The sequence below is a fragment of the Puma concolor genome, chromosome D3, assembly GCF_028749965.1.
Source record: "Puma concolor isolate L17-30 chromosome D3, mPumCon1.1.hap2, whole genome shotgun sequence".
Classification (NCBI taxonomy): domain Eukaryota; kingdom Metazoa; phylum Chordata; class Mammalia; order Carnivora; family Felidae; genus Puma; species Puma concolor.
This window is the reverse complement of record NC_141678.1, coordinates 11,290,969-11,318,053: the sequence shown is the minus strand read 5'-3', so window position 1 is coordinate 11,318,053 and position 27,085 is coordinate 11,290,969. Positions and strand designations below refer to the sequence as shown.

Here is a 27,085-nt window from a genome sequence, read left to right as displayed (position 1 = left end):
CTGCCCCTTCCCTGTGGCGAAAAGTACCCAGCTCATTATGCCGAAATCTGCCTTGTTCGGCGCTCCTAGGGCCCTGGCAGGCTCCAAGGGCAGGTGGCACCCATGCCCAGTTTCCTCCCTCCGCGCCGAGCTCTGCCAGGAAGGCACACAGACCTCAGGTGGAGGCCCCGGCCCCGTTTGCCCAGCCCGAGCCCCGAGGCTGCGACAAAGGGCTCCCTGTGGAATGTGGGCCAGGGAACCACAGGCAGGCGTCTCAGCCATTCAGCCGGGCCAGGCACACAGCCTGCTGGCGAACCAAGAGCTTCCCAGCCCTTGCAGCCGGCCCCCTCTCCAGCCACGAGTCCCCCGATGAGCCTAGGTCAAGGCGGACAGCTCCATGCGCGGTTCAGGTTAGATGGCGCTAATGATTATTATCACCGCAGTAACAACTTTCATCTGTTGAGTCTCACTCCCTGCCAGGAGCTACCTGCGGGATTATTCACAGGTATTAATCCTGCCGAATCCTAGGAGCTCAATACTGTCGTTACCTTCTGTTTTGCACATGAGGAAACTGAGGCACGGAGAGGGCAGGTCACTTGCCCAAGGGGCACCCCGTGGCTAGCGGCCGAGTCGGGCGTCTTCCCGTCAGCAGGTGTGCACCCTTCCGTTTACTCCGGGCCGCGTCCCCATCCGTGCTCTGGGAGCTCAGGCGAGACCCTCGGGCCTCAGCTTTGTCATCTGTACAATGGGACTAGGGTGCCCACCTCATTTGGGCCGAGGGAGTTGACGCCTGTAATGTGCCTGGAGGGGCCCCTGGCACAGGTGAGCGTGTGACAAATGTCTCCCCTCTCTGCGCCGCCAGGAGCACCTCGTTGACCTTATGCTGCAGTCAGGCCCGGCCACGGGAGGAGAGAATAGAGAAGAGCCCCGGTTTTTATAAGCCTGGGCGATACCGAGTGTGTGCGCGTGGGCACATGTGTGTGACAGAGAGAGGGAGTATGCCCAACACGTGGGCAGCACTCAGGACAGGGCATTTGCACAGTAGCATCGAGGAAGAGGAGGAGGGAGGGGAGGAGGAGAGAGGGGAGAAAAGGAAGGGAGGGGGGAGGAAGCAGAGGAGGAGGGGGGAGGAGGAAGAGGAGGGAGGAGGATGAGGGAGGCAAGGAGGGAGAGGAGGAGGAGGGGGGAGGAGGGAGAGGAGGAGGGGGGAGGAGGAAGAGGAGGGAGGAGGATGAGGGAGGCAAGCAGGGAGAGGAGGAGGAGGGAGGGAGAGGGAGGCAAGGAGAGAGGAGGAGGGAAGGGAGGAGGGGAGAGGAGGAGGGGGGAGGAGGATGAGGGAGGCAAGGAGGGAGAGGAGGAGGGGGAGGAGGAAGCGGAGGAGGAGGGGGGAGGAGGAGAGGGGAGGAGGATGAGGGAGGCAAGGAGGGAGAGGAGGAGGAGGGAGGAGGGAGAGGAGGAGGAGAGAGGGGAGAAGAAGGAGGAGGAGGAGAGAGGGGAGAAGAGGAGGGGGGAGGAGGAAGAGGAGGGAGGAGGATGAGGGAGGCAAGGAGGGAGAGGAGGAGGAGGGAGGGGATGAGGGAGGAAGAGGAAGCGGAGGAGGAGGAGGGAGGGGAGAAGTGGAGGGGAGGAGGGAGAGGAAGAGGAGGGAGGAGGATGAAGGAGGCAAGCAGGGAGAGGAGGAGGAGGGAGGGAGAGGGAGGCAAGGAGAGAGGAGGAGGGAAGGGAGGAGGGGGGAGGAGGATGAGGGAGGCAAGGAGGGAGAGGAGGAGGAGGGAGGAGGGGGAGGAGGAAGCGGAGGAGGAGGGGGGAGGAGGAGAGGGGAGGAGGATGAGGGAGGCAAGGAGGGAGAGGAGGAGGAGGGGGGAGGAGGGAGAGGAGGAGGGGGAGGAGGAAGCGGAGGAGGAGGGGGGAGGAGGATGAGGGAGGCAAGGAGGGAGAGGAGGAGGAGGGGGGAGGAGGGAGAGGAGGAGGGGGAGGAGGAAGCGGAGGAGGAGGGGGGAGGAGGATGAGGGAGGCAAGGAGGGAGAGGAGGAGGAGGGGGGAGGAGGGAGAGGAGGAGGGGGAGGAGGAAGCGGAGGAGGAGAGGGGAGGAGGGAGAGGAGGAGGAGAGAGGGGAGAAGAAGGAGGAGGAGAGAGAGGAGGAGGAGGAGAGAGGGGAGAAGAGGGGGGAGGAGGAAGAGGAGGGAGGAGGATGAGGGAGGCAAGGAGGGAGAGGAGGAGGAGGGGGGAGGAGGGAGAGGAGGGAGGAGGATGAGGGAGGCAAGGAGGGAGAGGAGGAGGAGGGGGGAGGAGGGAGAGGAGGGAGGAGGATGAGGGAGGCAAGGAGGGAGAGGAGGAGGAGGGGGGAGGAGGGAGAGGAGGAGGAGAGAGGGGAGAAGAAGGAGGAGGAGAGAGGAGGAGGAAGAGGAGGGAGGCAAGGAGGGAGAGGAGGAGGAGGAGCGGGAGGAGGAGGAGGGCTCCTCGCCGGGGGAAAGGGTGTTCGTAACGCCTTGCTTTCCACTGCAGCTGTGGGAACTGAACGTGCTCGGTGCCCGGTCTGGTGCTCGCCGCTTGCCTAGGCCCCTGTATTGGCAGCTGGTTTTAAACCCCCAGCTTCCCCACCACGTGGAAGCCTGCGTCCTTTCCGAGGTCCCTGTAAGACAGCCGGGTATCCTGTTTTCAGCGCCCAGGTGACACCTACCAAATACCCGTCGGATTGAGCAGCGAAGGGCAGGTCTTTGAAAGGCCTCGGAAAAGTTGCCCTGAGTCTGCAAAGGCCTTGACGCCAGACGGAGGTGCTTTGGGAGGGAATAGCGAGACGGCCCTTCTGCACAGAGCCGCCCTCCCCCTCGCCCCTGCCCTGCCCCTGCCTCCCCTCCCGGCCCAGAACCAGCTCTCCCCTCTCCACCTCGCAGCAGCCCCCACCCCCCCCACCCCCCGGCAGGTGAAGTGCCGTTCTTCCGCGCCTTGCGTGTGGGAGGGTGAAAAGAGAGCGCGAGGAGGGAAGGAGGAGGAAAGTCGGCCACTGGCTGTGCCCTTTTCTTCCCGAGCGTGTTACAAACCAGCAGGGTCGAGGCATCGAGAAGCTTTCAGGGCCTCGGCAGGCCGCGGTACCCGCGAGCAGCACCGAGAGAATATAATGGTAGAGAAGCAATCCGCCCGCAGAACCCTCTGTTTCGGAGCCCGCGCAGCCAGGGAGGCCCGGGCAAACAGGCTTTTATTGGGCTGGGAGCGTGGCTCCTCTTCCCGCCGTTGCCTTATTCCAGCTGGGAGGACTGATGGGCTGTGGTTAGCGGCTGCACCTTTCACCTCCAGAGCCGGGAGCGCAGACATGACCGGCATGGCAAGCGGCTGGCAGCCGTGCCTCCCCCCGCCCGCCCGCCCGAGCCCGGCCCGGCCGGGGTGGGAGATCTGCTCTCTCCGGGTGCAGACGGGTGCCTGTCCGGGTGGGTCACTAGCCCTTAGCACATGCTGCCCCCGCCCCCCCCCCCCCTGCAGCCGGGGGACCAGGCAGGGAAGGAGCCTGACTGCTGGTGCCCCTGTCCTGGCAGCCTGACCCCCACCCCCGTCGCCCTCAGGTCTCCGCCAGAGCGTCTGAAATTCCCCCTGGACGCGATGCCCCTTATCTTCTCAATTCCCCCATCCCGCCCCTCACCTCGCCTTCCTGCCGCTTTGTGTTCACGTGTGCAATTGTCCGATGTGTTTTCTCCCCGAGAGGCTCCGTCCCCAGACTCAGGGCCCTCTCCGCATCCCCTGCCTTGGCCCTGCATCTGGCACGGAGGGGGCGCTCCGTAACTGTCCGTGGGGTGCATGAATGAGCAGGGAACGGCTCCTCCTAACCGAGCATCTCGTAGGCACTCGGCCCCGTGCAGGAGGCCACTCGGTTCCTCCTCACTGTCACCCCGTGGGAGGGAAGCCCAGGCACAGGAAGGCTGGATGGACGGTGGCCAGGTGTGCAGCCAGCACCCGAGCCCCGCTTCGCCTGAAGCCAGCTCTTCCCCACCTTGAACCTCGACACCCCACTGCTCTGAAGGAGGCAGCCATGCGGCTTCTTAGTAATGACCAAGTCAGGTGCAAGAGAAGAGGAGGGGAGAGAGCCGGCGGAGGACTCACTCTGGGCGGGGAGCACTGCTAAGGGGTTTCGGGCGCGCAGTCCCCTTTGGGCCGTTCTCATCTTTCCGAGGTGCAGACTGCGACCCAGAGAGGTCTAGTGAACTGCCGGAGGGCACACAGCTTTGCACACTGCAGAACAGATAAGCCTATTTCACCACGCCCTGTAGCCACAGAAGCCCCTAATAAGTCCCAAGTTTATCCCCCCTTTATCGGAGCTGGTCTCCCAGTCCGGGTTGGGCAGCGGCTGCAAACTACAGCCCACTTCCAGCCTGCGGCCTGTTTCGCAAATAAAGCATTTTTGGCACACGGCCGCGTCCATTTGTCCCCAGGGTACTCACGGCTGCATCCTCACACTGCAAAGGAGGAGCAGACTGGCTGCAACAGAGACCAGAACTATTTACGTGTCCCCGCTTGCAGAAGAAGTTCATAGGCCTTGGGGCTTGTGACATGGCTGCCCTTAATTTACCTAAAAGCCACAGGTGGCTAACTCCACCACGACTCCTCTTTTCTCGGGAGGGCTCCTCGCCAGGGAAAGGGTGTTCGTGATGCCTTGCCTTCCAGAAGTTCCAGAAGCATCACAGCCACACCCTCATCTCCCACCCCCAGCTGGAGTGCTCTGCTTAAGAACTCCAGCTTCCCCTGGAAAGGAAGCCCCATTGCTGTGCTCCCCATTTACTCCATTCATGCACTCACTCGCTCAATTCCACGTTGACCATCTAATGCTCAAGCCCCCACTCAGCACTGAGGACAAAGCAGTGAACAAAAGAGAAGGCCCCTGCCCTCATGGAGCTGATATCTGAGGGGGGAGAGACAGATGACAGAAAGGAGAAAGTAAATACCAAAGAAGTTGGGATGACAGCAAGCCCTACGGAGGAAATTAGAAAGGGTAACAATACACTCCTCGGGTGGGGAGGAGTGGAGCAATTTCAAGTACTGTGGTTGGAAAGAGTGTTTCCAAGGAGTCAGTGCTTTTGAGATGGGAAGAAGGAAGCCAGTCAGCCGAAGATGCGAGGAAAAAACATTCCAGGCACGGGGACCCACAGGTGCAAAGGCCCTGAGGTAGGAGCATGGTCATAGTAGGCCACTGTGGCTAGAGGACGGTTCCACGTTGCAGAATGCTAGGAAACAAAGCTGGAGAGGGGCCAGCAGGGCTCCTTGTGGGGCCTGGCAGGGAACCTGGCTTTTCATTCAACGTAAAGCCGGAAGTCTCTCAGAGGTTTAAGAAGAGAGGAGTGCTGCGGCCCAATTTACACTGTCAGACCTCTTCCGTGCTGTTACACGAGGCATGCGTTATAGAAGGGCAAGATTGGAGGTAGGGGCAAGTGGGGCAGGGGCCTGGGTGGGGACAGAGACCGTAGGGATGGAGAGATGCAGGTGAATTGAGCCTATGTGATAAAGGGAGAGCCAGCCTAATTTGCTTCTGGAAGGCATGAGGGAAATTAAGGCCGGCGTGCACTCAGAGGGTGGCATTGCCTCATGGTGATGAGGCCCAGGAAGCCGGGAAAAGCAGGTGGGGGCTGGGGAGGGGGCACAGAGGGTTTGAGACACCTATTAGGACTCCCCGTGGGATGTCAAGCAGATAGATCTATGAGTTCGGAGCTCAGGGGCAAAGTCTGGGCCGAGATATAAATTTGGAAGTCATCAGCATACAGATGATATTTAAAGCCTGCGACAGTTCACCACCACCCCCCCTTCCATAACTTAATCATTCACAGGACGGCACGTTTTCAAAAGAGCGGGGACCAGGAGAGCCCGTTGTCCCCACGCCAGCCCTTGCAAATAGGCCTTCTTGATCTTGGCCGTGAAGACATAATCATCCGGCTTTAAAAACCACAGTCGGGAAAGTTCAAGCAAGTATGTGAAGTCACAGAATTTATTATTCAAAATATCCCTTTGCTGTGTGGCTCTTTCCGGCTCCCCAGAGACCGAGGGTTCCCGTAAGCTCCCCTGGCCTCCTTCTCATTCCTCCATTCGGGTGCGTCTCGTTCCCTCCCCAAGGCTTCGCTTCCACGGCCCTTCCTCCAGAGGCATCGAAGGCCCGTCCCGGTCGCCCCAGAGGGAAGGCCGCCCAATTCCGCCTCTCGGAAGCACATGGCGTTCCGTGGCCAGCGTGGCGTGTTTTATTCTTGCGCCGGCTCCCAGCCACGGCAGGGTGGGTGGCACCAGGAGAGAAGGTGAAATCAGCCGGGGCCCCAGCTCTTCGGGCACACGCCCCCAGCCATCCCAGCTGGCGCACACCGAGAATCTAGAGAAGCGGGAGCTGGTTGGCCAGGTGGCTCGAAGGGGCGGCTGCCCGCAAGGGTGCAGATGACAGTGGGGGGCGGGGAGGGGGATCAACGTTCAGCAAGCCGGAAGCTCCTCCCTGCGGAGGTGCTGGGGAGGCTGGAGGGGCCCGGAGCGGGCGTCTGTAGGTCACCTCCTCCTCCTCCTCCGCCCCTTCCCTCCTTCCTTGCCCCACGCCCCGAGCCTCTTTGCGCGGTGTTTTGGAAATATTTCCAAGTGCTTCAGCAATATCCTGCACACTCTCTTTCCCTTCCCCCGGGAGCGGCTGTCCGTGCGGGGAAGGTACTTGCTCCCAATCCAGCTAAATTGTTATTGACTTGTGTTCTCTGCGCTCCGCAAACATTTCACTCAGCCGTCGCCAGCGAGGCCAGGAATCCCTGCTAGGGCTAACGGGGAAACCAGCTGTGCCGGGCCATTTCTCCTGCTCTTCCTCATCGATCACAGAATTAAACTGACAGAAGGAGAATTTCAGAGCGACTTGGGAGGGGAAGGAGCCGGGCCCGGATTGGACAGGGGTTCAGGGACCTGGGGACCGGAGTCCTGGAAATAGGGGCAGGAGGAGGGTGGACAGCCCTCCAGGGTTGTGGCTGGCGGCAGGGGGTGGCCGATTTTGTTTCTGAATTGTAGGTTGGCCCAGGCCAGAGAAACCCAAGACGAACAGACAGACGGGGAGGTTTTTGTTACGGCTGTGCGGCCACAAGTAAAGCTGACAGGGTTCTGGAGACCGAGAGGGGAGAGACAGTAAGTCAGAGGCCACACAGGTGGGCCAGCCCCCGACCTCCGCCACAGATCTGTCCATAAAATATGGACAGGTGGGGTTTGTGTCTTTGTTTTTGTTTTTTCAACGAATTGCCACTGTTTTGCTATCAGAAGATTGGACCTGAAGATCGAGATCCTGGCCTCTGGAAAGATCGGGTGTGACCACCCTGGGTCTGCGTGCCCATAGACGGCTGGGCCGAGTTGCCACGGTCCGCGGCCCTCCCTCTAGTCCCCCCCCGCCGTTCCTGCCTGGCCACTTAAGGTGCCAGGTGCGGACTCCCTTCCGCCCTGGCCCCCTGAGGAGACGATAACACTTCCTCCCTTCCGGTCTCTACTCCCAGCCCAGGGCTGCGCCAAGAGGAAGGGACAGGAGGCTAATGCCCATCAAACTGCTGGAAATGGGAAGATCCCTCCAGGCCTGAGACGGGGGCAGACGATGACCTCCAACTAGTCCCCTTTCTCTTCCTTTGTTCCAGTGGCGGGAGTCACCCTCGCCTGGCCACTCCCGGGCCTCCCCAGCCTGCGCTGGCCTCCCCAGCCTCCGTAACTAATGCAAACGCATGCAGGCCTGGGCCCGAAAGCCCCCGGGCTTGGCCTGGCCCCCCCAGCCCTACCCCGGGCTAAATCCACAATAATCCAGGCCTTGTGCGTGGGCCACCCACCAGGCTGCACGCTTCACAGCGAGCCGGAGCCCCGAGTACCGAGGTGATTCGTAAGGGCCGTGACCAGCAGTCTCGATAACCAGCACCCTTCCCAGGCCGTTCACATCACAACCTCTGGGGGTGGGGTCGTGTCTGGAGTGGATTCTAGATCATTCTCTCGGGCAGCTGGGTCGAGAACCACTGGCCTCGCGCAGGCTGCTGCTGCACGTGGGTGGGGGCCGTGGGGGCCCCGTCTGTTTCTCGCCTTCCCTGTCGCGAGCTCGTCCCTAAGGAGGGCTGTGCCGGCCTCTCCACTGCAGGGCGGCCACTGAGCCACGGGCCCCTAGGCACCACTGGTGTGATGGGGCGAGGGGACAGTATGGTCGGGTGACTTCCCTAGAGCCATCGCTTGCCCATCTGACAAACGGGACAATAATACGCAGCTCGTGGGATCTCTCCCACCACTCGCTCACCCAGCCTGCTGCCCAGAGCCCGCAGGTGCTTGGGAGCCGTCCTGTCCTTCCCTGCAGACCCGTCCTGCCCTTCCCTGCAGAGCTCCGACGATGTGAGGCCCAAGGAGTGCAGAGATCCTCGGTCTCGCAGCCCACAGCTCGCTCTCAGGTGCCTGGGCTCTGCCCACCCTGGAGCTCCGACGCGGCCACCATGGCTGATGGTTCAGAGTATCCTTGAGAGTTGTCTTCACGGCTGGATCCGCAGCGCCAGGCCTGGCACACGGTATTTTAGGTGGGGACACAGGTCAGCCAATTCCCAGAAAAACTGGAAATGGAGATTCTCGTGGAGCACCCCCCCCACACACACACTTTTTCGTATGTTAGTCACTAGCTGTTTAAGTCTTTGAATCACGTCCGCAACTTCAGATGCTCTGCGGGGGCCTGAGGCTCCCTCCCATTTGGTCACCTGTGGACATGGGGTCCTGGCATGGGTTCCCCAGAGGCCGACCCGGAGACGTGGGTTTAGGTCCAGAGCAGATCACGGAGGAGGTGAGGGATGGGGAGGAAGGGAGGGAACCCGTCCAGGGGCCGCAGTGAGCCAGCAGTGGGCAGATCGGCGTGGAACACCTCAGAGCTGTCCCCCAGGAGTCGAGGGAGCTGGGACACGTGTCCCCCAAGTCCCCATTAACACACCTCGCCGGTGGAGGGTTTCTCTGGAGGCTTATGCCCCCCAACACTCCCAGCCTGTCCCAGGCCAGGGTTGCACATTCCCCCGTGGCCACGGAAAGCCACTAACGTGTACGTCGCGGAGCCGCCCGCTAATGCTGTGGGTGGCCACCAGGATGGGACACCCACGGTGGCCACTGCATTTGTCCGGGGCTGGTAGTGCTGCCCCCATTTTCAAGTGGAGGGAAGTGGCCTGCCTGCCTTCGTTAATGCCCAGCAACCGCGTCCACCGATGAGCCATAAGATCAGCCAACCTCTCCTGGGCGCTCAAGCCGTGCCAGGTGCTGCCGTAAAGACTTCAGCACATTGGCCCGTCTAAGACCCCTAGGCTCTGCCCGAGCAGGGTACTGTTCAGTCGGTGCAGGGACCCAGCACAGAGAGGTGAGGCTCCCTGCCCCAGGCGGCCCAGCCAGGGGCGGCGGGCTCGGATCCCGGCAGCCGACCTCCCCCGGCTGCCGTCACCTGCTCCTCTCCGGTCCCTTCCAGAATTCCCTTCTGCCCCGCTCCGCTCGCCCTTCCTTAGCGCTCTGCCTCTGGAACAAAACCCCACGAAGCGCTTTCTCTTGTCCTCCCGGCAGCACAACCCCCCCCCCCCCCCGCCCACCCGCTCGCGCCTCTCTGTCTCTGCCTGCCTGTGCCTTCCACGCAGGGCGACAGCGCCAGCCAGGGACGGGAGAGAGACGCGGGCTGGCATTCTGTCAAGGAATTAATTGAAAAATAAAATCATTAGATGGGAACTCCAGAAATGCAAAATGGTGGTTGGAGGAGGGGGGGCGGGGAGGGGGGCAGGACTGGGGGGTTGTTGGGGGACGGCTGAGTTTTTTGTCAAGTTAATTTCTCGGGTATTGATGTTTGGTGACATTCTCTTGTTTATCTTCGGGTGCAGCTGTAATGCTGAAAGAAAATGCACAGCTTGTTTTGTTTATTTATTTTACACCTTTCTCCGGTTCTGCATTATGTTTGTTTGGTGAAAACCCACTGAGGCTTTTGATGTCGGGGAAGTGGGATTTCAGCAGCTGTTCCCAGCAAGCAGGGTGCTCCGCGTGCAGGCAGGGCCGGCGGGGGGTCGCTGGGTGTCGTTTGGTGGGAACGCGCGTCCTCTCGGGGGGGGGGGGGGGGGGGGGGCGGTGCTCGGGGGCTGACCTGAGCCAGATGCACCAGGGCCCACGAGAGCAGTCGTGGCCCCCGAGCACCGTGCGGGGCTTCGCGCACAGACTCGCTAATGCGCACAGCCGCCCCTCGAGACGGGTTCCGTTCTCATCCCCCGTGGGCGGGCGAGGAAGCCGAGACCCGGAGAGCTGAGGTGACTTACCCGAGGTCACCGGGCCATTAGGTGGCAGAGCCGGGACCTCCGGTCACGTGACCTCCAAGGCCGTGGAGTTAGCCAGTCGCCAACCCGCTTTGTACGCCCCTCCCTCGTCCCGCTGGGGTCGGCGGATCCCCTGGGCCGTTTTCCAACGTGGGGTGGGGAGTGGATACTGTACCTGCCGCATCATCCCGTGCGTTTGCCTAACAGCTCTCCGTGGATCGCCCACCGTGTGCTGGCCGCCCGATGACGGTCCCCGCCCCGTCGGCGCCCACTGGCCTAATGGCAAAGCGAGACGTTAAATCAGCACGTGTGACGTGAGTTTCGGGAACAGAGATGTCGGTCTCCACACCGTCGGCTGGGTTCTAGCCAGGCCCCGATCGCTGCTCTTTTCCCTCCATCAGTCCTGCCCACGACCCCGTGAGGTCGATGTTGGTAGTGCCCCCCTGTCACAGGTAGGGAGACTGAGGCACAGACAGGCTAGTCATTGGTGGGAGAGAGGTGTCCACGCATGCGTCCCTGAGCGTGCAAGGAAGCGTTGAGGGCACGGAGGGGTGCCCTGAGAGGCTTGCGCAGGAAGGGGGAGCCTGCACCTCCTCCTTACCTCGGAGCCTTCGGGTCAGCAGAGGTGGCTCTAGAGAGACGGGGAGCGGTGGGGAACTGCCCTGCCCCCCCCCATTCTGTACACGAGGGCGTGAACCTCAGGGTACGTGCCCTGCCCGAGGGCACACAACGGGGGACGTGCCAAAGCCAGTGGGTGTGATCCTAGAGCCGGACGTGGTAACCGTGGGCCCCGTGTCGGTGTCACGGGCTCCCGTGCAACCTTGGCGGGGGCCTCCCTACCCCGAGGCAGGGCCCCCGAGACTCCGCCGAGGCACCGCTTGTCCTGCACCCCGCCTGTGTGCGTTCCTCTGCCGGCTGCGTCCCCCGCCCTCTGGGCCTCGGTTTCCCCGGCCAGATGCCATCTCGCCCCCACCCGCCCCCGTTATGTTGTATTGCTGTCCCGTCAACATCAGTGCGGTTTTTCAGAGACGACCCACCTCGGTGCCCTGGGACTCGATCGTTCATTTGCTCGTTCATTCGTTTCGTTCGTTCGTTCTTACGTTCAGCACGTGATCGCAGAGCGCCTACTCTGTGCTGGGCACTGGGGACAAGGCAGACCGGCTCCCGGAGCTCACAGCTGGGGCCAGGGCAGGCCTGAGGCCGGTCAGACGGCAGAGGCCCTCCAAGCTGCCACTGTGTGCTGAGAGGTGCAGGAGTGGCAGTAGCCTATCATGTGGCCATTTGGCCACCTGTCCCGGGACGGGGAGCTGAGGCTCCGAGGGGTGAGAGCCCCGCTGCCGGGGAGGGGAAACATAGGATCAGAGGCCAGCGCTGGGTGCCGTGGGTTCTTTTCATTCTGTTACCGCTGCATCACGGATGCTTGGCTCTTAGACGCTCGTCAAGTGGCCGCAGGGGAGGAGAGGGTCTCTGGGGCCGGGTGACTCCGAGGAAGGCGCAGGGTGACCGAGGGCAGGGCCGGCATTCCGGGCAAAGGCATGGAAGAACTGGTTTGCTCCCCAGCAGACTGAGCGTGGCTGGTGTCCGGGAGGCCGGGCTGAGCTTGGGAGGGGCCCGCTGGCTCAGGGGGTGGGAGAGGCCATGAAGCCGTGAGCACAGCCGCCAGCAGGTGGTGAGACTAGCACAGTGGCGGGAGAGGGCCGGAGCTGGGAGTCAGCACCGGCCATGCTTACATTGTCGCCTCCTCCAGGAAGCCGCCCTGATAGCCCACACTGGAGCAGGGCCTCCCCGTCCCGGCACTAATCCCGCCCTGGGTTGTAGCTGTCTGGCTCCGTCGCGATCTCCCCTCCGTGGGCCAGGAACACACTGGACGGGCCTGTCCCGTTCACTCCCACACCCGGCCCAGGGCAGCACTGCCCCGGTCTGTGTTGTCAGGGGACCAAAACGTGAATGAAGGTGGTTCAAGGCCACTTTCGGTTACCGACCCTGCTTGGGTTTGTCCTTCAGCAGCCTGCCCTCTTCGCCCTCATCTGTCCCTGCCACCCGTCCGTTTAGGCACTCAGAAAGTACTCTCCGAGCATCCGCTGCGTGTCCCACACTGTTGGAGGCACTGGGGGGCACAGAGTGATGATGCAGACAAAACCCCAGCCTCCCGGAGGCAGCGTTCCCGTGAGAGAGGCAGAGGGCGAGCTGAACAGTAAAACACAGGGCTAAATGCCGTGGTGGCAAGCGAACAGGGAGGTAGGGCAGGGGCAACGGGGGGACTTGTGACTTCAGACAGCATCAGGGAGACCCCAGCCCCCAAGAGGTGAGGTTCCTCCTCCCCCCGGTGGCTCCCTGGGAGAAGAGGACTCCAGGCAGAGGGGACAGCAGGTGCAGAGTCAGGACATGGGAGAGGGGGGCGACAGGGGGTGCCAGGAACCGGGAAGGGGTCCCCCGGTGGCTGTCTCCGTGCGAGTGAGGGGGAGAGTGTGACTGGAAGTTCACAGAGGCGACAGGGACCACTCGGGTGGCTTAGAGGCTGTCCTGACAGCTTTGCCCCAGGCGGGGTGGCACCACGGAGGGTTAGACAAAGGAGCGACATGTTCTGACTCCCCTGGGAGCCTGGGCTGGGGAGGGAGGGCGGAGGAGGCTCCCGCCGTCCTGCGGACCAGAGACGCGGCGACGCGGGGGGGGGGGGGCGGGGGGCACAGAACTGGTTGAGAGCTTGAGCCATAGGACGCGTAGGCAGAAGCCTGCTCCCTTGGCCTGTGTCGGGCTGCGGCGAAGGCCAGAACGATCCCTGAAGGGGAGGACCGTGGCTCCACCGCCACGGCCGCCCCTCGGGAGCCCGGGAGAGCAGGGACCGCCATCCCGGGAGCTCACACCCCCCGCTGTTAGTAGCGAGCAGGGGGCGTCAGTGACAGGCCCACAGGCCCTATTTTCCTGCCCTTCTATTTTCCGGCTCCCATTACCTGCCCACAAATTCAATTTCCAGAGGCCATTGTGCACCTCCGGAGCCTGGCGATTATAAGGAAACCGAGAGCGTCAAGCAGGCAGCCGGGAGAAGAAGCGTGTGTCTGAGCCCGGGGGCTGCCGCCCCTACCCCCAGCCCGTCCTGCCCCCTCTCCCTTTCCATGACTAACAATGACGGATACAGCTGCCAGGCCTGGGGGCTCCTGCGGCGGGGGGAGTGGGGGGCAGGCAGCCTCCCACCACTTCCTCAAGCCTCGCTCGGTCCCCCCTTCCCACTCAGCGTGCTCATCCCCTCACTGGGCAAACATCAATGAGCACACACTGGGTTCCAGGCTGTGTGCTGAGCCCGGGGACATAGCAACCCACGGGACAGCTCTGTTCCCAGACAAAGAAACGTGCGCCGTGGTGTCGGTGGTGAGAAGGGTCACGCGGCAGGGCTGGGGGTCCTCTGAGAAGGGGGCATGGGAGCTGGGGCTTGAACACAGGCGACCTGGGTCGTGCGGGGGCAGGGGTCTCCCGGAGGGCCCAGCTCGAGTAACGCCACCCAGGGGACGCAAGGGTTCCCGCTCCCTGCTGGGCAAAGCCGTGGGAGCTCTGAGACCCCCGGGGGTAGCACCTGTTCTAGAAGGATCCCTCGGGCTGCTGTGGGCAGGGCAGACCCCGCGGTGTGGGACGGCGGGAACAGGGATTCAGATGAAAGTGCTTGGATCAGGCAGGTGGCCGTGGAGAGGATCAGAAGGGGTCGGTGCCCCCGGTCACCCGGGGAGGAACACGGTGAAGAAATAGGCTCAGGGACGCCAAGTCACCGACCCAGAACATTCTACAAGAGGCCCAGGACTCTTCACGTCTGGGCCAAGGGCCAGACCGGGCTCTGCAGACCCGGAGGCGAAGGGTTTGTCCCCGCAGAAGACTTCGCGGAGGAGGTGTTTGAGGGCCGGGGGATCGGGACGGCTCGTCCGCAGCCGCCTCTGAAGGAGCCCACATTCTTCTTCCTTGACTGAGGCTGACCGTTAGCGAGTGGTTAGACCACAAGAGGGACTGCCAGCAGGCTGAGCGCAGTCTTCCCCCTCCCCACCACCCCGTCCCTCCCAGGAGGGCCAAGGGGACCAGCTCACCTTCCCCAAGCCGCCCTCAGTCTCCCTGGCATTCTCTGGCCAGCACCGGAGACTCCCGTGAAAAGTGGGAAGGCTGTGGCTGTGGTGTTGCGTGGGTTCGAGTCCTGCCTCCACCCCTTGTCTGAGGGACCTGAGACTTACCTGCCTGTGGTTCTGTCCCCTCACCTGCAAGAGGCAATAATAACACCTGCCTGTGGGCTTGTTAAGAGGAGTGGAGCTGAGGCACCCAGTGGGCGCTCAGTAGCGTCTGAGGCCCAGGGGGAATGGGTATTGCTGAGCCCGCCGTCCCGTTGTTCATGCTGTGCACCTGCACCCCCTTCCCCTGTCGTCACAGAAACCTCCTCTGTGTCCTTCAAAGCCCAAGTCAGAACGCCCCTCCTCTCTAAAGCTGCCTCTCGCTCTTCTTCCCTCCACGCCTCCTCTGCCGTCTTTGAGCATGATTTCACCCGACATTAATTGAGCACCTGCTGGATGCCAGCCGCCTCCCATACCATTAAGAGCCTGCAGTCTCCAAGAAAGCCTGCGCGGCTTCTGTTTGTTTCCCCAGCGATTGCCCTCACTTGACCCATCCTCTCCGAAGGTTTCCTGCTCCCTGCGAGCCGGACAGAGATCCGCTAACCTCGGAGCTGCTGGGAGGGGGCCTTCTCTTCTCCCTTCCCTTCTCTTCCCCTCCCTTCTCCTCTGCGGGTGGGAGACAGGGAGGGGGGTGGCGGGCAGAACAGGGGAGTGGCTGGGGCTGGGGGGAAGGCAGCCCCGTGGTGAAGCGGGAGACTAACCCTCACTGTTTCTCTCGCCCGTGTTTTCCGTTCCCCGTTGGCTTCCCGTCCCTCGTGCCCCCTCCCTCTCCATGCCTTCTCCCCCTCTCGCCTCCCCGCCCTCCGTTTTGCTCACCCCTTTCCCTCTCCCTTCCTGCCGGCTCTCTCTTCCCACCTCCCAACCCTCTTGGTTGTTCTTTCCTCCTCTCTTGCCATCTGGGCTCCCACAGAGCCCCCGAAGAAAAAGCGGTCTGTGATGTTGGACGAGATCCTGGAGCAGCTGGAAGACAGTGAAAATGACAGTGAGGAGCAAACCCTTCAGCTGCGAGCTGGCACCGAGAGGGTACGTGGCTCCAGGGCCCTGGGGACTGGGGACAGCCGCTCCGGCTTCTGCGCTCCTGCCACATGGGCTGGGGAGGGGGCGGGCAGCACCGCGCGGGTGGGCGGGGAAAGAGAGCCCCCACCCCGCCCCGGCCCAAGGTCAGAGGGGACAGTGGCCTCAGGCCGCTGCCAGGGCAGCCTGGGCCCCAGTCGGCCTCCAGGGTGACAGGTTCCAGCGGCCACTGTGTGCCCACTCTATGCCCGGCACCCAAGGGCCGCGGGCAGGCGGGGCGCGGCCGCGTTAGGGAGCCTCTTGTGCCAGCACAGGACCCGGGAGCAGCAAAAACAAACCGCCCCCCACCAAGCCTGGCAGTCCGCTGCTCCCAGACGGGGAGACAGGGCCCCACCTTGCTGGTTGGAGGGTCGGGGCACAGAGGGACTCAGGGGGTCACTCCGGGGCACACGGCTGCAGGGGAACGAGTGTGGCAACGGGGGTGAGGGCAGCTCCCTGCAGCCGGGCCGTCTGGGCACGAGGCCCCCGCTCCACGCTGCAGAGGCTGGGGACCCCGGCCCAGTTACCTGACCTCCCTGGTCCCAACCTCTGCCTTGAAAACGGGTTCCCACCTCGTACAGGTTTAGTGAGAAAAAAATGCCGCCTTAATCCACGAAGAACCCCCGGGCGCGGGGCTGAGCACGTGAGACCAGCCCAGAAACTCCTGTTCTCGCCTTCCCCTGCGGCGCTGTTAGCGGGGGGTTCCCCCCCACGGCCCTCCACGGGAGCGCTCCCGGCTGGGGACTTGGCCTCCGTCCTGCTCCAAGGTCACGTGGGACCGCCAGCGACCGAGCACGGGGCTGGGGAGCCTCTGAGCTGCTCACGAAGCCCAGCCACCAGCCTCACCAGTTGCGCCTAAGCCGTGTTTCTGATGGTGGACGCCCTCTGCGCACAGGCAGGGGACCCCGTGAGACGCGCCCCGGCCCCGGCAGGCGGTGTCGAAAGGCTTATCCCGGGCTTGGGGCGCCCGTGCACACACACCTGCTCCAGCCTGGAAATACGGCCTCCCCCGTGGGGAGGAAAGAGCCACAGCTGGTCTGCTCTGGGTCTGAATCCCAGCCTCGCCCTCCTCAGCCCCGGCCGCAGACCACGGAGGTCCCTTCTGACCCCCGGCTTCCCTTTCTGTACGAGGGAGGTGACATTGTGCCAGCCTGGTGTTTGACTGCCCCCGTCAACCCAAGTAAAGCCCAGAGAAAATGCCCATCAGCACTTCTGTTCTTAATTTGGGACCTCTGGCCAGGGCTCCAGGTGCGCGTCCAGGAACCTTCCGACTTTGCAGAAAACCGGGTCTGTGCGTTTCCAGAGGCGGGAGGTTCCCGTCTCCATCCGGTTGCCTGAGCCGTCTGGAACCCCAGCGAAGCTCCACGGCGCTGGTCGCTCTGTGAGGCTCAGCCCGTGGGGCAGGTGCCCGGCCCTGGGAGACAACGGAGGCAAAAGGCACAAACCCCGAGTGGCTTGGTCGCCAGCCTTTATGCCGGAGTGTCCCGCAGAGAGCAGGTGCGGCCACAGTGTGCAGGTGGGGCTGTACGGCAGGGTCAGTGTTAAGCCTCACCCCGGCCAGGCCCTCGGGTGGCCAGTCCCCCCGGGTGCCGTGGGTCTTGGGGGTGACGGGCCCGCCCCATTCCCCCGCCACTGCCTGTCCCGTTGAGCGGCACGTGGGTCCCCCTGGCGGAACACACGATTTGTGCTCCCACTGCCAGAGCCAGGCCGATGGTGGGGGGTAGTCCGTGTCACCAAATAGGAGGCCACCGGACCCCCTGGGCCTGGCACACGGGAGGCGTCGCTGGCACAGACTTAAGTGACTCGGATGAAGGTACCAGAACGTCCCCAGGGCAGGACCGGCCAAGTCCTGCAGCCTGGATGCATTCACACCAGCCTGGGGTACGCTGGGTCCCCTTCCCTCTCGCTGCCCTGCCTGGCCTCTCTGCCCCCACCCCCCCCCCCCCCCACAGGGGCTCACTGTCTAGACAGGGAGCCGCCACATAAGCAAATGAGAGCAGTCGATTCGGCTCCCCTGGAGATCGCGGGGGGCCCCATCACCCCTCCTTCATGCCACACCTGGCTCTCCAGGACATCCATGGCGGATGTCACCCTCATCCCCCCCTTCCCCTTCCCCAGGGGCACTGCATTCCCCACAGGCAGCCAGAGGGGTCCAGCTGGATCCGTGAACCGGATCGTGCAAGTCATAGCTTAAAACCCGTCAGGGCCTGCCGCACACTTGGAACGAAGTCACGTTCGTCGCCCGGCGAGAAGGCCCTGCCTCTTGTCCCTCACTTCCTGCGTGCTGGCCTTTCCAGCATGCTCCCACCCCAGGGCCTTTGCACATGCTCTTCCCCCTGCCCAGACACCCTTCCCCCACATCTTTCCTGTCTCTTTATTTCCCTTTGAGATCTTAGTTTAAATTCTCCTTCCTCACTCAGAGATTGGTCCTGACCGCTTTATCCAAAGTGGCCACACTCCACCCCTCCCACGTGCGGACGTCCCTGTCTCGGACGTCCCTGTCCCTTTCAGTGGCAGCAGTCTAGTGCAGGGAACGGCCTGAGCCCTGTCCCTTCCCCATTGAAAATGACTGCAGCCCTGAGCAGTCAGGAGCTACTAACGCTGTGTAACTTATATCGGAACTGCCATGTCTATTACGATTCTGGAAGGAGGCGGAGCATGGCCAGGTGACCGTCCAGCGAAGCTGGGTCAAGTTCGCCCGGCACGGGGGCGGGGCCGCCGGGAGCACCTGGGAGAAACGCATCCATCCAGAGTGTGCCGGGTGAACTGCGGGGACTCCTGATTGTGGGGCCCAGACATCCGGCGGACGGGCACTGTTGTCACCAGGAACATGGGGCACAGGGGAGCTTACGAGGAGGATTTAGAAGTGACAGTGGGCCATCATTCGGTCCAGAGAAGAAATGCCAGGAATAAACCACGGAGGTGGCCGCTGAGGAAGGGGTGCGGCCCCGGTGAGCTTCCCGATGTATGTGCAGACTCACCCGTTTCTCAAGGGGGTCTTTGACCCCCGGATGGTCAGGGGGAGCCAAGAAGAGGGCCGTGCTGGAGGCTGGACCAGAGCAGGCACCCGGGGAGGGGAGGTGATGTGGGGCTGGGGGCCACAGGGTCAGAGGGGGGTCCTGACCTCAAGGCCTGTGCAGACGGCCGTTTGCAGAGTCAGGAGCTAGAGCCCTGCCTGTGTGCCCCGCGTCTACACACGACACACCCACCGCACGCCTGCTGGGACTCTCGGGAGGTCGTGTTTCCCAGGCTCCCCTGGCAACAGCCTGGCAGCAGGGTTTGGTCGGGGGTGGGCGCCTTCAGGCTCTGGAGGCTCATAGGAGAGAGAAGCCAGGGTATTCCTCCCAGTCCCTGGGGCCCTCCACGTGGAGGCATTGTCACCCGTTGGCCTCTGGCTCTGCCTGAAGTCCCCCTCGGTGGACCCGCCCTACAGGCACGGCAAGGAGACAGGGAGCTGCCAGAGGCAGGGAGGGGGCCCAGATGGAAGCCGGGGTGGGAGGGCAGGAGTTGTGCAGGAGCCCTGGGGGGTCAGCAAGGGCATGAGGCCCCGGGGAACCCTGGAGGGTAGGACCGAGTGTTGGAATGTGGGGCCTGGCTCGGAGTGGGGGGCAGGGGTGTGGGGAGGGGCCCGGCTCCCTCCTGCGGGGGGAGGGTGGGAGTTAGACGGGGGTCTCCCAGAGGGGAGTGAGAGCAGGACCCACAGGCCCTGGTCCCAGGAAGGCCTGGGCGGGACCCCCGCTGCACCCCTGCCGCCGTGCAGCCATCTCCTCCTTCCACGTCCGTGCCTTTAAAACGGGTAGGAGAAGACTTCTTGCCTCGTAGAAGCGTTTTGAACATTGAAAGACCCCGGGTGGGGAGCACTTAGACCGTTGCATGCCGCAGGGGTGCTAGATAAGGGGTAGTTCTCATGATTGCTGTCCAAATTTTACAACGAAGGAAGCTTGGGGCACTCTGCCCACGAATGCCCAAGGATGCCAGGCCCCAGCGCGTGCCCGGCAGGCCTGCTGGGCCCACATTGGAGGCATGGGGCAGGATGGGGAGTCCATACGCGCGGGAAGGTGGCCCGGAGAGGGTGCCCTCTGCCCACAGGCCCCAAAGCGGGCCGAGCAAGCACATGGTTCAGCTGCTGGCACACAGCCAGACCCCAGATGAGCCAGTGGTTGCCAGGGTGTGCGGTTGGAAAACAGGTGGACCCCTCCCCAGGCCGTGGTATGGCTGGGTTTGCTCCTAACACTTGTGATCCCGGGCCCACCCGCGGGCAGGGATGCCACTGTCACAGTAGAACCGTCCGTTCTGAGAGCCGGATTCGGGCCCCTGGGCCAGCACTCCTAGACCCGTCCACCCACTTGGCTGCGTAAGGAAAGGTTCCTGTCGGTGCCCACCCGGCAAAGGTCGCTGGGCAAGCCCTCAGGTCTGCCTCCCTCCCGGGAAACTCGAGCCGGCGTCTTCTGGCCGGTTTGCACGCCGGTCAGGGGCTGGCGTAGAGGGTCACAGGACCCGAGTGAACCCGGATTCCCACGGAAGCATCTGGACTCTGGGAGGGGGCTAGGCAGCCACCATCACTCCACATGGGACGGGAAGGGGCACCAGCCAGAGGCAGAGGCTGCCACGGAGTGAGCCAGTACGCCTCACCTGTTCGTCTATTCGTCCATTCATTCATTCATTCATTCATTCATTCATTCATCAGACACTTAGCAGGGGCCCCGTGTGCTGGGCACCCGGGATTCAAGGCCAGAACGGCCACATGAGCTTCTGTCTCCTGGGCTTGAAGACCCGCGTGTCAGGCCGAGGACAGGTTCCAGCGGCCCTCGCCCGCCCGTGTTTCCTCCTCCTCCTTTGCTGCCTCCTCGGCTTGTCTTTTGTGGCCGGGCCGGTGTGCCTGTGCTCCGCGGCGTCTAGGAAGGATTAGCGCAAGCCGAGCATGCAGGCTTTGGTGAACAGCACCGAGCTCGGCTTCAACATCTAATTCAATTTGTTCTGCCGAGATTGAAATATGAAATGGTTGCCAGTCAAACGTTCAAAGGATGGGGAAGGGAGAGTGAACGCCTGCTGAAATTTAAATTTTAATGAAAATGACTTTAACCCTTTGGTGCACCTTGCAGAAATGGAACACGTTCTCCCCCTCCTGCGCGACAGCCGCTCCTGGGTCCCTCCCCCCCGCCGCCCCCGCCCCACTTCTGTTTCCCCGGAGCCTCACTAAGACTAGGTAGCACGCTTTTTTTTTTTTTTCCAGAAATACTACTAATAAAAGATTAGTGGAATACTTGCTTCATAACATTCTACCATATTGCCCCAGCCATTGAAACGGGCATCTTGCCAGCAGTGACTTGTGCAAGCCCAGCCCCGCCCCCCCGACTCCGAAGGTCCAGACACACCCAAATGTCACAGGTCGTCTGTGTTGTGGTTTCCTGTGTGTGCCCCCCCCACCACCCCCCCTGGAGGGTAGGAGCCATGTTTTTGCACCCTGCTTCCCCTGCCTGGTGCAGGCAGGGGTGGGGGGTGGCGATAGTTGACGGACCGAATGCTCCCCACTTGAACCTCCCGGCGGCTGTGGGAGGTGGGCTCACTTTCCCCAGGTGACGCCATGCGGAGGGCTCATGCCCAGCGCCATGCCGCACAGGAAGCGTGAGAGAGAGCCTCTCTCCCTCTCTCAGCCGTAGGGCGGTTGGCCACAGTGTCCCCAGTTTACAGGCGAGTCTGGGGCTCCGGAGGGAAGGCCCCCTGTGTGCTGGGTCTGGATCTCTAACTCAGGGCAGCTGCAACAAAAGGCATCCTGTCTTTTCCCCCCCGATCAGGCTTTTCCCGTCCAGCACCTACTTGCCACGAATCCCTAGTGTGCTTTTCGTCGTGCGCGTGTTTGCAGTATCCTCAGATGCCATCAGTCCCGGGCACATGTGGCTCAGAAGGGCTGTGGCCAGCGCCAGGCGCCATCCTAGGGCCCCCCGGGTGGAGAGTGGGGGTGACAGAAGCAGCCCCCAGGGTCCCTGGAGGGTGGTCTGAGCCCTTGTCCTCATCCCCTGGAGCTAAAAGAGCTGTGGAGCCGAAGCTGAGGTTTGAAAGCAAAACACCTTGCTGTGTGTGTCCAACATGTTTGTGGAGCCTCCTGTGCACAAGGCCGGGCCGTGGGCACTGGGGACCAGGAGTGAGCTTGGCAGATGACGCTCCCGGTCCCGGGGAGCTGACGGCAGGAGGTGGGGAGCCAGCCAGCCAGCAGTCGGCTCCTTGTAGGGCCACTGGGGCCGCCGTCTGTACAGGGTGTCTGGAAGGGCCGATGGGGGAGCTCCCTGAGGGTGAGGCATGTGGACGGAGCCCGGGGAGGGGGGAGGGCGTGACATGCGTTATCTAGGGGCAGGGGGGATGACTGAGACCCTCAGAGGAGGTGACAGGCGGCCAGGTCCTAGATGTGCTGAAGGTGCAGCCCATGGGACACACTCTGAGGTGTGCAAGGCCAAGGTTCGGGCCTGCACGGTGGGAAGAAAGAAGCGAGCATGTGCTGAGGCCGGTTGCTGCCGGAGCTGGCAGGGGGGACACCCGGAGTTGGGGGTTTAAATGCACATTACGCTGGAGATGACCATTAGCCGTCAGGTGGAGACAAAGAGCTTCTTGGCAGACATGTCTCAAGTTCACAGGAGAGGGCCGGACCAAAGGCATAATGGGAAACCATCTGCGTTTCTTGAAGAAATCTAAGAAGCAGTGTGGGGGACTCACGGGCCCCTGAAGGGAGAGCCAGTAAATCCTCGCTTGAAGCTCAGAACTTTCGAGTTCATTTTTAAGCCAGCCCTAGACAGCTCCAAACTCTCTTGGCCACAGGACCCTCTTTCCCAAACAAAAGTGTCCTGCGGAACCCCGGTGTAGAAAACAGAGCAGAACCACTCTGTTCAAAGTCGGAGTGTGAGGACGGGCCCCCCCCCCACATAGTCGTCCTTTGCCTCGACACCCCAGCGGTGCAAAGAACAGAGGTAACATGAAAACAGGACTCAACAGAGCATCACGTGCAGCCTGCAGTGGTTCACAAGATTCGGGGCAGACTCTTAACGTGTGTGTTTATTTTCACATGTATGTTGCAAATACAAATGCACAGATAGCTCTTCGAACCTGTGATTTCACAGAGCTCCAGGAGGAGGTTAAAAAAAACAAAACAAAACAAAACTCTCCGTCTAAAGAGAATTATTAAGACTGTGAAGACAGTAAAACGGAAGTGGTAACGAAGAGCCGTGAATGGTGGGAAGCAGGGGTTAGCAAACTGCTGCCCGGGGGCCAGATCCCGCCCCTGCCTGTTTGCATAAAGTTTTATTGGCACACAGCCACGCCCGTGGGTTTACATACTGTCGTTGAATAATTGCAACAGAGGCAGTATCGCCTGCCAAGCCGAAAATATTCCCCGTCTGACCCTTCGCATCAAGGTTGCCGAGTCCCGATCGAAAGCCAGCCCCTGTCATTTTGCAGCCCAGAGAGGGCCAGTGGCTGCTACAAGGCCACACCTGAGGGACTCCCCATCCCGTGCGCTGCCCGCTGCACCACGCGGCCCGGGCACAGACCAGAGCCGGGCCGTCTGGGCCCAGATCCCGGTTCTGCCCCTCACCCGCAGCATGACCTTGGGCCGGCTCCCTGGCCTCTCTCCGCCTCAGTGTCCTCACCTGTGACCCGAGAGCAACGGCGGAACCGACTCACTGGGGCCGTGGCGGTTTCACGAGCACAGACGTGCCGAGGGCTGAGACCGGCGCCCCCCACGCGCTGAGCGCTGCAGAAGAAATCACTGCCGTCACCCATCCCCCCCAGCGTCAAGGAGAGTCCCCTGTGTCACCCCACCACCCACCACCCAGGAGGCCGAGCGCTCCGGCTCAGCGGCGAAACAAGAGGGGCTCTGCGATCTAATTAGAGCCTCGCCAGAAGCCAGGGCTCCGTCCCCTCCAGCTTCCTTAATAAACCCCTCTTCCCCTTAATTGCAGCTTTCATGAAAGCGATCCGCTGGGGCCTCAGCGCCCCGTCCTTGGGCTCAGGCCAACAGCAGGCATTTTTCTGCAGATTTCCGGGCGGCAGCTGCTTCTGCCTTCCCCAGGAGCTGTCAGGAGCCCTCCCGTCTCCCGGTCCCCGAGAAGATTCCAGGCGATGATACCGCTGCCTCCTCTGATGCCCGCGTGCCACCCTGCAGTGGGCAAAGCCCTCGCAGCCACCAGCTCGGCCGAGTCACAAGGCGGAGACTTGTCGCCTTCGTTGCACCAGTGGGGAAACTGAGGCTTGGGGAAGCGAAGTGGCGAGTATTCCGGGAAGGTGCCAGATGGAGGCAGGCCGCTTGCCAGGCGCGTGCCGTGGCGGCCGTGGCACTGTCTGGGCCGTCGTCTCGTCGTCCCCTTGGCTTTGCGGAAGAAGGGCGGAAGCTGGATACTCCGGGAGCCATGTGCTCGGTAGCCGACATCACTGCTTCCGTTCGCGGTTCTCAGGGCTGGGACGTGGCGCTGAACGGGTTGGGGCCAGAGCCCTTAACCCCCTCCGGCTTCCGGCGTGTCACTTCCCACTATGGCAGGACCAGGCTGCAGGACCGAGAGCCAGGGAGAGGCCAGCCCAGACAGCGTCCACAGCCCGGGCGGTCTCGCGGCACTTCTGGCCGGAGCAGGGCCACGTGGGAGCCGGATGCCCCACGAAGGCACGGGGTCCTCGTGCTCCAGGAGCAGGGGAGCGAGTGCGGGAAGCCCCTGCGATCTCAGACCCAAGCAACAGTTGTCAGCGCAGATCCCCAGAGAGACCCATGGGTGTCGCTTCCGCGTGAAGACGTGTTTGCAGCTGCCCCACTGGCCACAGCAAGTCACGTGACAGAGCCCTCAAGGGAGGGGACTCCCAAGAGGCATGGACGTGGGGTAGGGCAGCAGGCGGTGGAAAGTCGGGGCTTGGATGCAGTCCCTCCCCCCCACACCCTTCCTTGGGCACCGTCTACCACCTAGATGAGTGGGGCAGCCTCCCTCCTTTTCACCCCCATCCCGGCTCCGGGGCTCTCCTGGGGGGCCTCCGTGGGTTTGTCACTGCTCCACACTTCCCTCACTGCCTAGTCACCACCCAGATGCCCTTTCAGGTCAGGGACCTGGCCTTGTACCCAGTAGTGGCCAGCAGGAGAGGCACCTGCTGAGGATTCCCAGGGATCCAAGCCGGCCCTGGTCTGGCCTCTTGAACAGGCCGTTCAGAGTCTCTGTGGCCAAAACCAGGGAAATCCCGGTCGTGCAGGAGCCTGTCTTCTCACGTCGCCGGGGGACCCAGATGGCACTCACCAAACCCCTGGGTGAGTGGACCATCGAGTTCCTCCGCTCCTGCTGGAAGGTTCTGTGTTCCTTACCTTTCCTGCACGCTCTGGTCTATCCTGCTTCGTCATCACAGCCAGGCGGGCCACCAGCAGGTGCCCTCCAGCCAGGCAGCCTCAACCCTGATCCTCCTCAAAGCCCGCCAGCCCCCTCCCCTCCGTGCAGGGTGCCCTCAGCGGGCCCGCGTTCCCCGGTTCCGCCTGCTCATCTTGGCCCGGAGACAGTCCTCAGCCTCCCTTCAGAAGGTACCCCGGGGTTCTTGGGAGCCCGATCTGGTCCATTCTGGTTCCCAAGACTCCCGTCGCTCCAAACCCCACTTTCTCTGGAAGCGTTAGGATGCAGAAACTGGAGATTGGGAGTTAGCCTCGTTTCTCTGTGTCGCGGCTCCTCTGCCATCCCCAGCCCCCTGCTCTGGCCGCGTGGCCCCAAATCAGGGACATCAGCACCTCCCACCTCTCCCCCCGGGTGGTGTGGCCGCGGTTCTGGGCGGACTGGAAAGCGGGTCCTCCTGGGTCCTGCTTGGAGCCCGTGCTTGGACTCGTTAGCATCCGAAAAGCGGTCCCAGCCCCATCCGTTCAGCCTCCACTCAGCAAAGCTGTTTCCAGAACGAGGGAGGAGAGGACTGTTGGCATTTTTACCTTCTCTGAGTTGACTGTCAAGTATTTACTTTCAACCGCGTCTTGCCTGGGAGTCTTGGCTTCTGGAGCGAAAGCCACTGGACACTCCAGAGGAGGGTACTTGCCAGAAACCCAAGCCCTTGGGGAGTGAGAGGTGAAGGGCCCAGAAGCACAGGCTGGAGAATCACCCAGCCCGGATTCTGCTTTCCTGGTCTCGAACCTCTGCGTCTGCTTCCTCTGAAAATAGAAAAGACCATCCCTCCCCAGGGGTCCCAGGGCCCCGGAGGTGGGTGCCAAGGCGCAGCCCAAGGCCTGTTCCCTGGGAAACGCACTGCGGCTCTGCCCCCAGCTCCAGAAACGCCATGTAGTCTGGGGTGCTTTGCAGTGTGTGTGGGGGGACTGTTGGGTGCACCGTGAGGACAGTAACGGGGGTCTCGTGCAGATGTGGGTGCTGGGAAGGGACTTCTGAGAAGTGGGGTCCCACCCGCAGGGGGGGCGGGAGGCAGCCAAGCAAAGGGGAAGAGGGGAGTGGGGCACGGCCTGTGTGAGGCTGCTGTGGTGGGGACTTGGAGCCTGGCCACCGGCCCCCTCCCACCCCAGCCCCCAGAACCCGTCCGGACTGGAAAGCCCTGCTGGCACCTTCCGGGCCCGGCCACTGCTGTCGGAGGCGGGGGGGTGGGGGGACCTTTGTCAGCCAGGGGCCGCTCCCAGGACACCGTGCTGTCCCCGGCTGGGGGCCGCCGCCGCGTGTCAGGGCTGCTCAGGTCCCCGCGGCCCCCAAGGCGGGGAGTCACGTGACAGCCGGCTGAGGTTTCAGATGCATCCACTCATGAATATCAATCAGGCCTGGTAATTCACAGTAAGTGGGATCCAGATTGACTAATAAGGAAGGCTTTCACCCCAAACTGGGTCCGGGAAAGGAGAGTGGCAGCGGCAGGCAGGTGTGGGCGCGATGTGACCGGAATTGGAAAGCCTGACATTGGAGCCGCGGGCGGCAGGGTGGCCCGAGGCCCCTAGCGCTCTCGGGGAGCAGGCGTCCCGCACGGGCAGCAGCCAGTGCCCCCGGGGGCGCGGGGAGCAGGCTCTGGGGAAGCGGGGGGAGGCGAGGCCGCCCTTCAGGGATGCCACAGCCCACTTGTGTGTCGCCGGCATCCGGGGTGTGGGGCCCCCACAGGTTCCCATCCATCCCGCTGGGTACCGGGCAGCCGTGGGGTCCAGCCGGCACCCTCAGCCGAGACAGGAGGCCAGGGGCAGAGCGTCCCAGGGGGACCGCGGCCCTCCTGGTCCTGGAGAGCAGCACCCGGAGTCCCGGGTGGAGCCCAGTCCCCTTCTGAGCACTTGCGTGGGTGCCCGTCTCCTGCGAGTGCCCCGCAGCCCGAGGTCGGGGAATCGGGGTTAAGGACAGCCACGGGAACAGGCCGCACTCTGGCGTGAGATCCAGCCGTACTCTTACAAGCTCTGTGGCCCTGGGACCAAGTCACCTGGCCTTTCTGTGCCTCAGTCTCCTTTAAATGGGACGAGAACACCCACCTCAGAGGACTCGCTAAGCTGTGGCCCCACTGCAGCGAGGCCTGTGGACCAAAAGGGATGTATAAAGCCCCTGGCACACCTGGACGTCGAGTGAGGGTCACCTCCCCCCCTCGGCCTCCCTCTTTCCGGTTTTCTCCACCGTCCTGATAAGAGGCCGTCATCATTGCTGACCTAAGCACAGATGGCTCAGTTCACCCACCAGCCCGCTAGAC

The 27,085-nt window shown here is 62.7% G+C and overlaps 1 protein-coding gene across 3 annotated transcripts in view; it reads left to right on the top strand.

The window, feature by feature from the left end:
• RBM19 (RNA binding motif protein 19) overlaps positions 1 to 27,085 on the top strand; it is a 153,044-nt gene that overhangs the window by 112,211 nt on the left and 13,748 nt on the right. For 2 of the 3 annotated variants that reach the window (XM_086681764.1, XM_086681765.1), the window contains exon 24: positions 15,294 to 15,406. In XM_086681764.1, the coding sequence (XP_086537890.1) occupies positions 15,294 to 15,406 (113 nt within the window). Of the gene's footprint in view, positions 1 to 15,293; positions 15,407 to 16,017; positions 16,638 to 27,085 lie in introns of those variants that run through there. The other variant, XM_086681766.1, reaches the window with a different exon arrangement.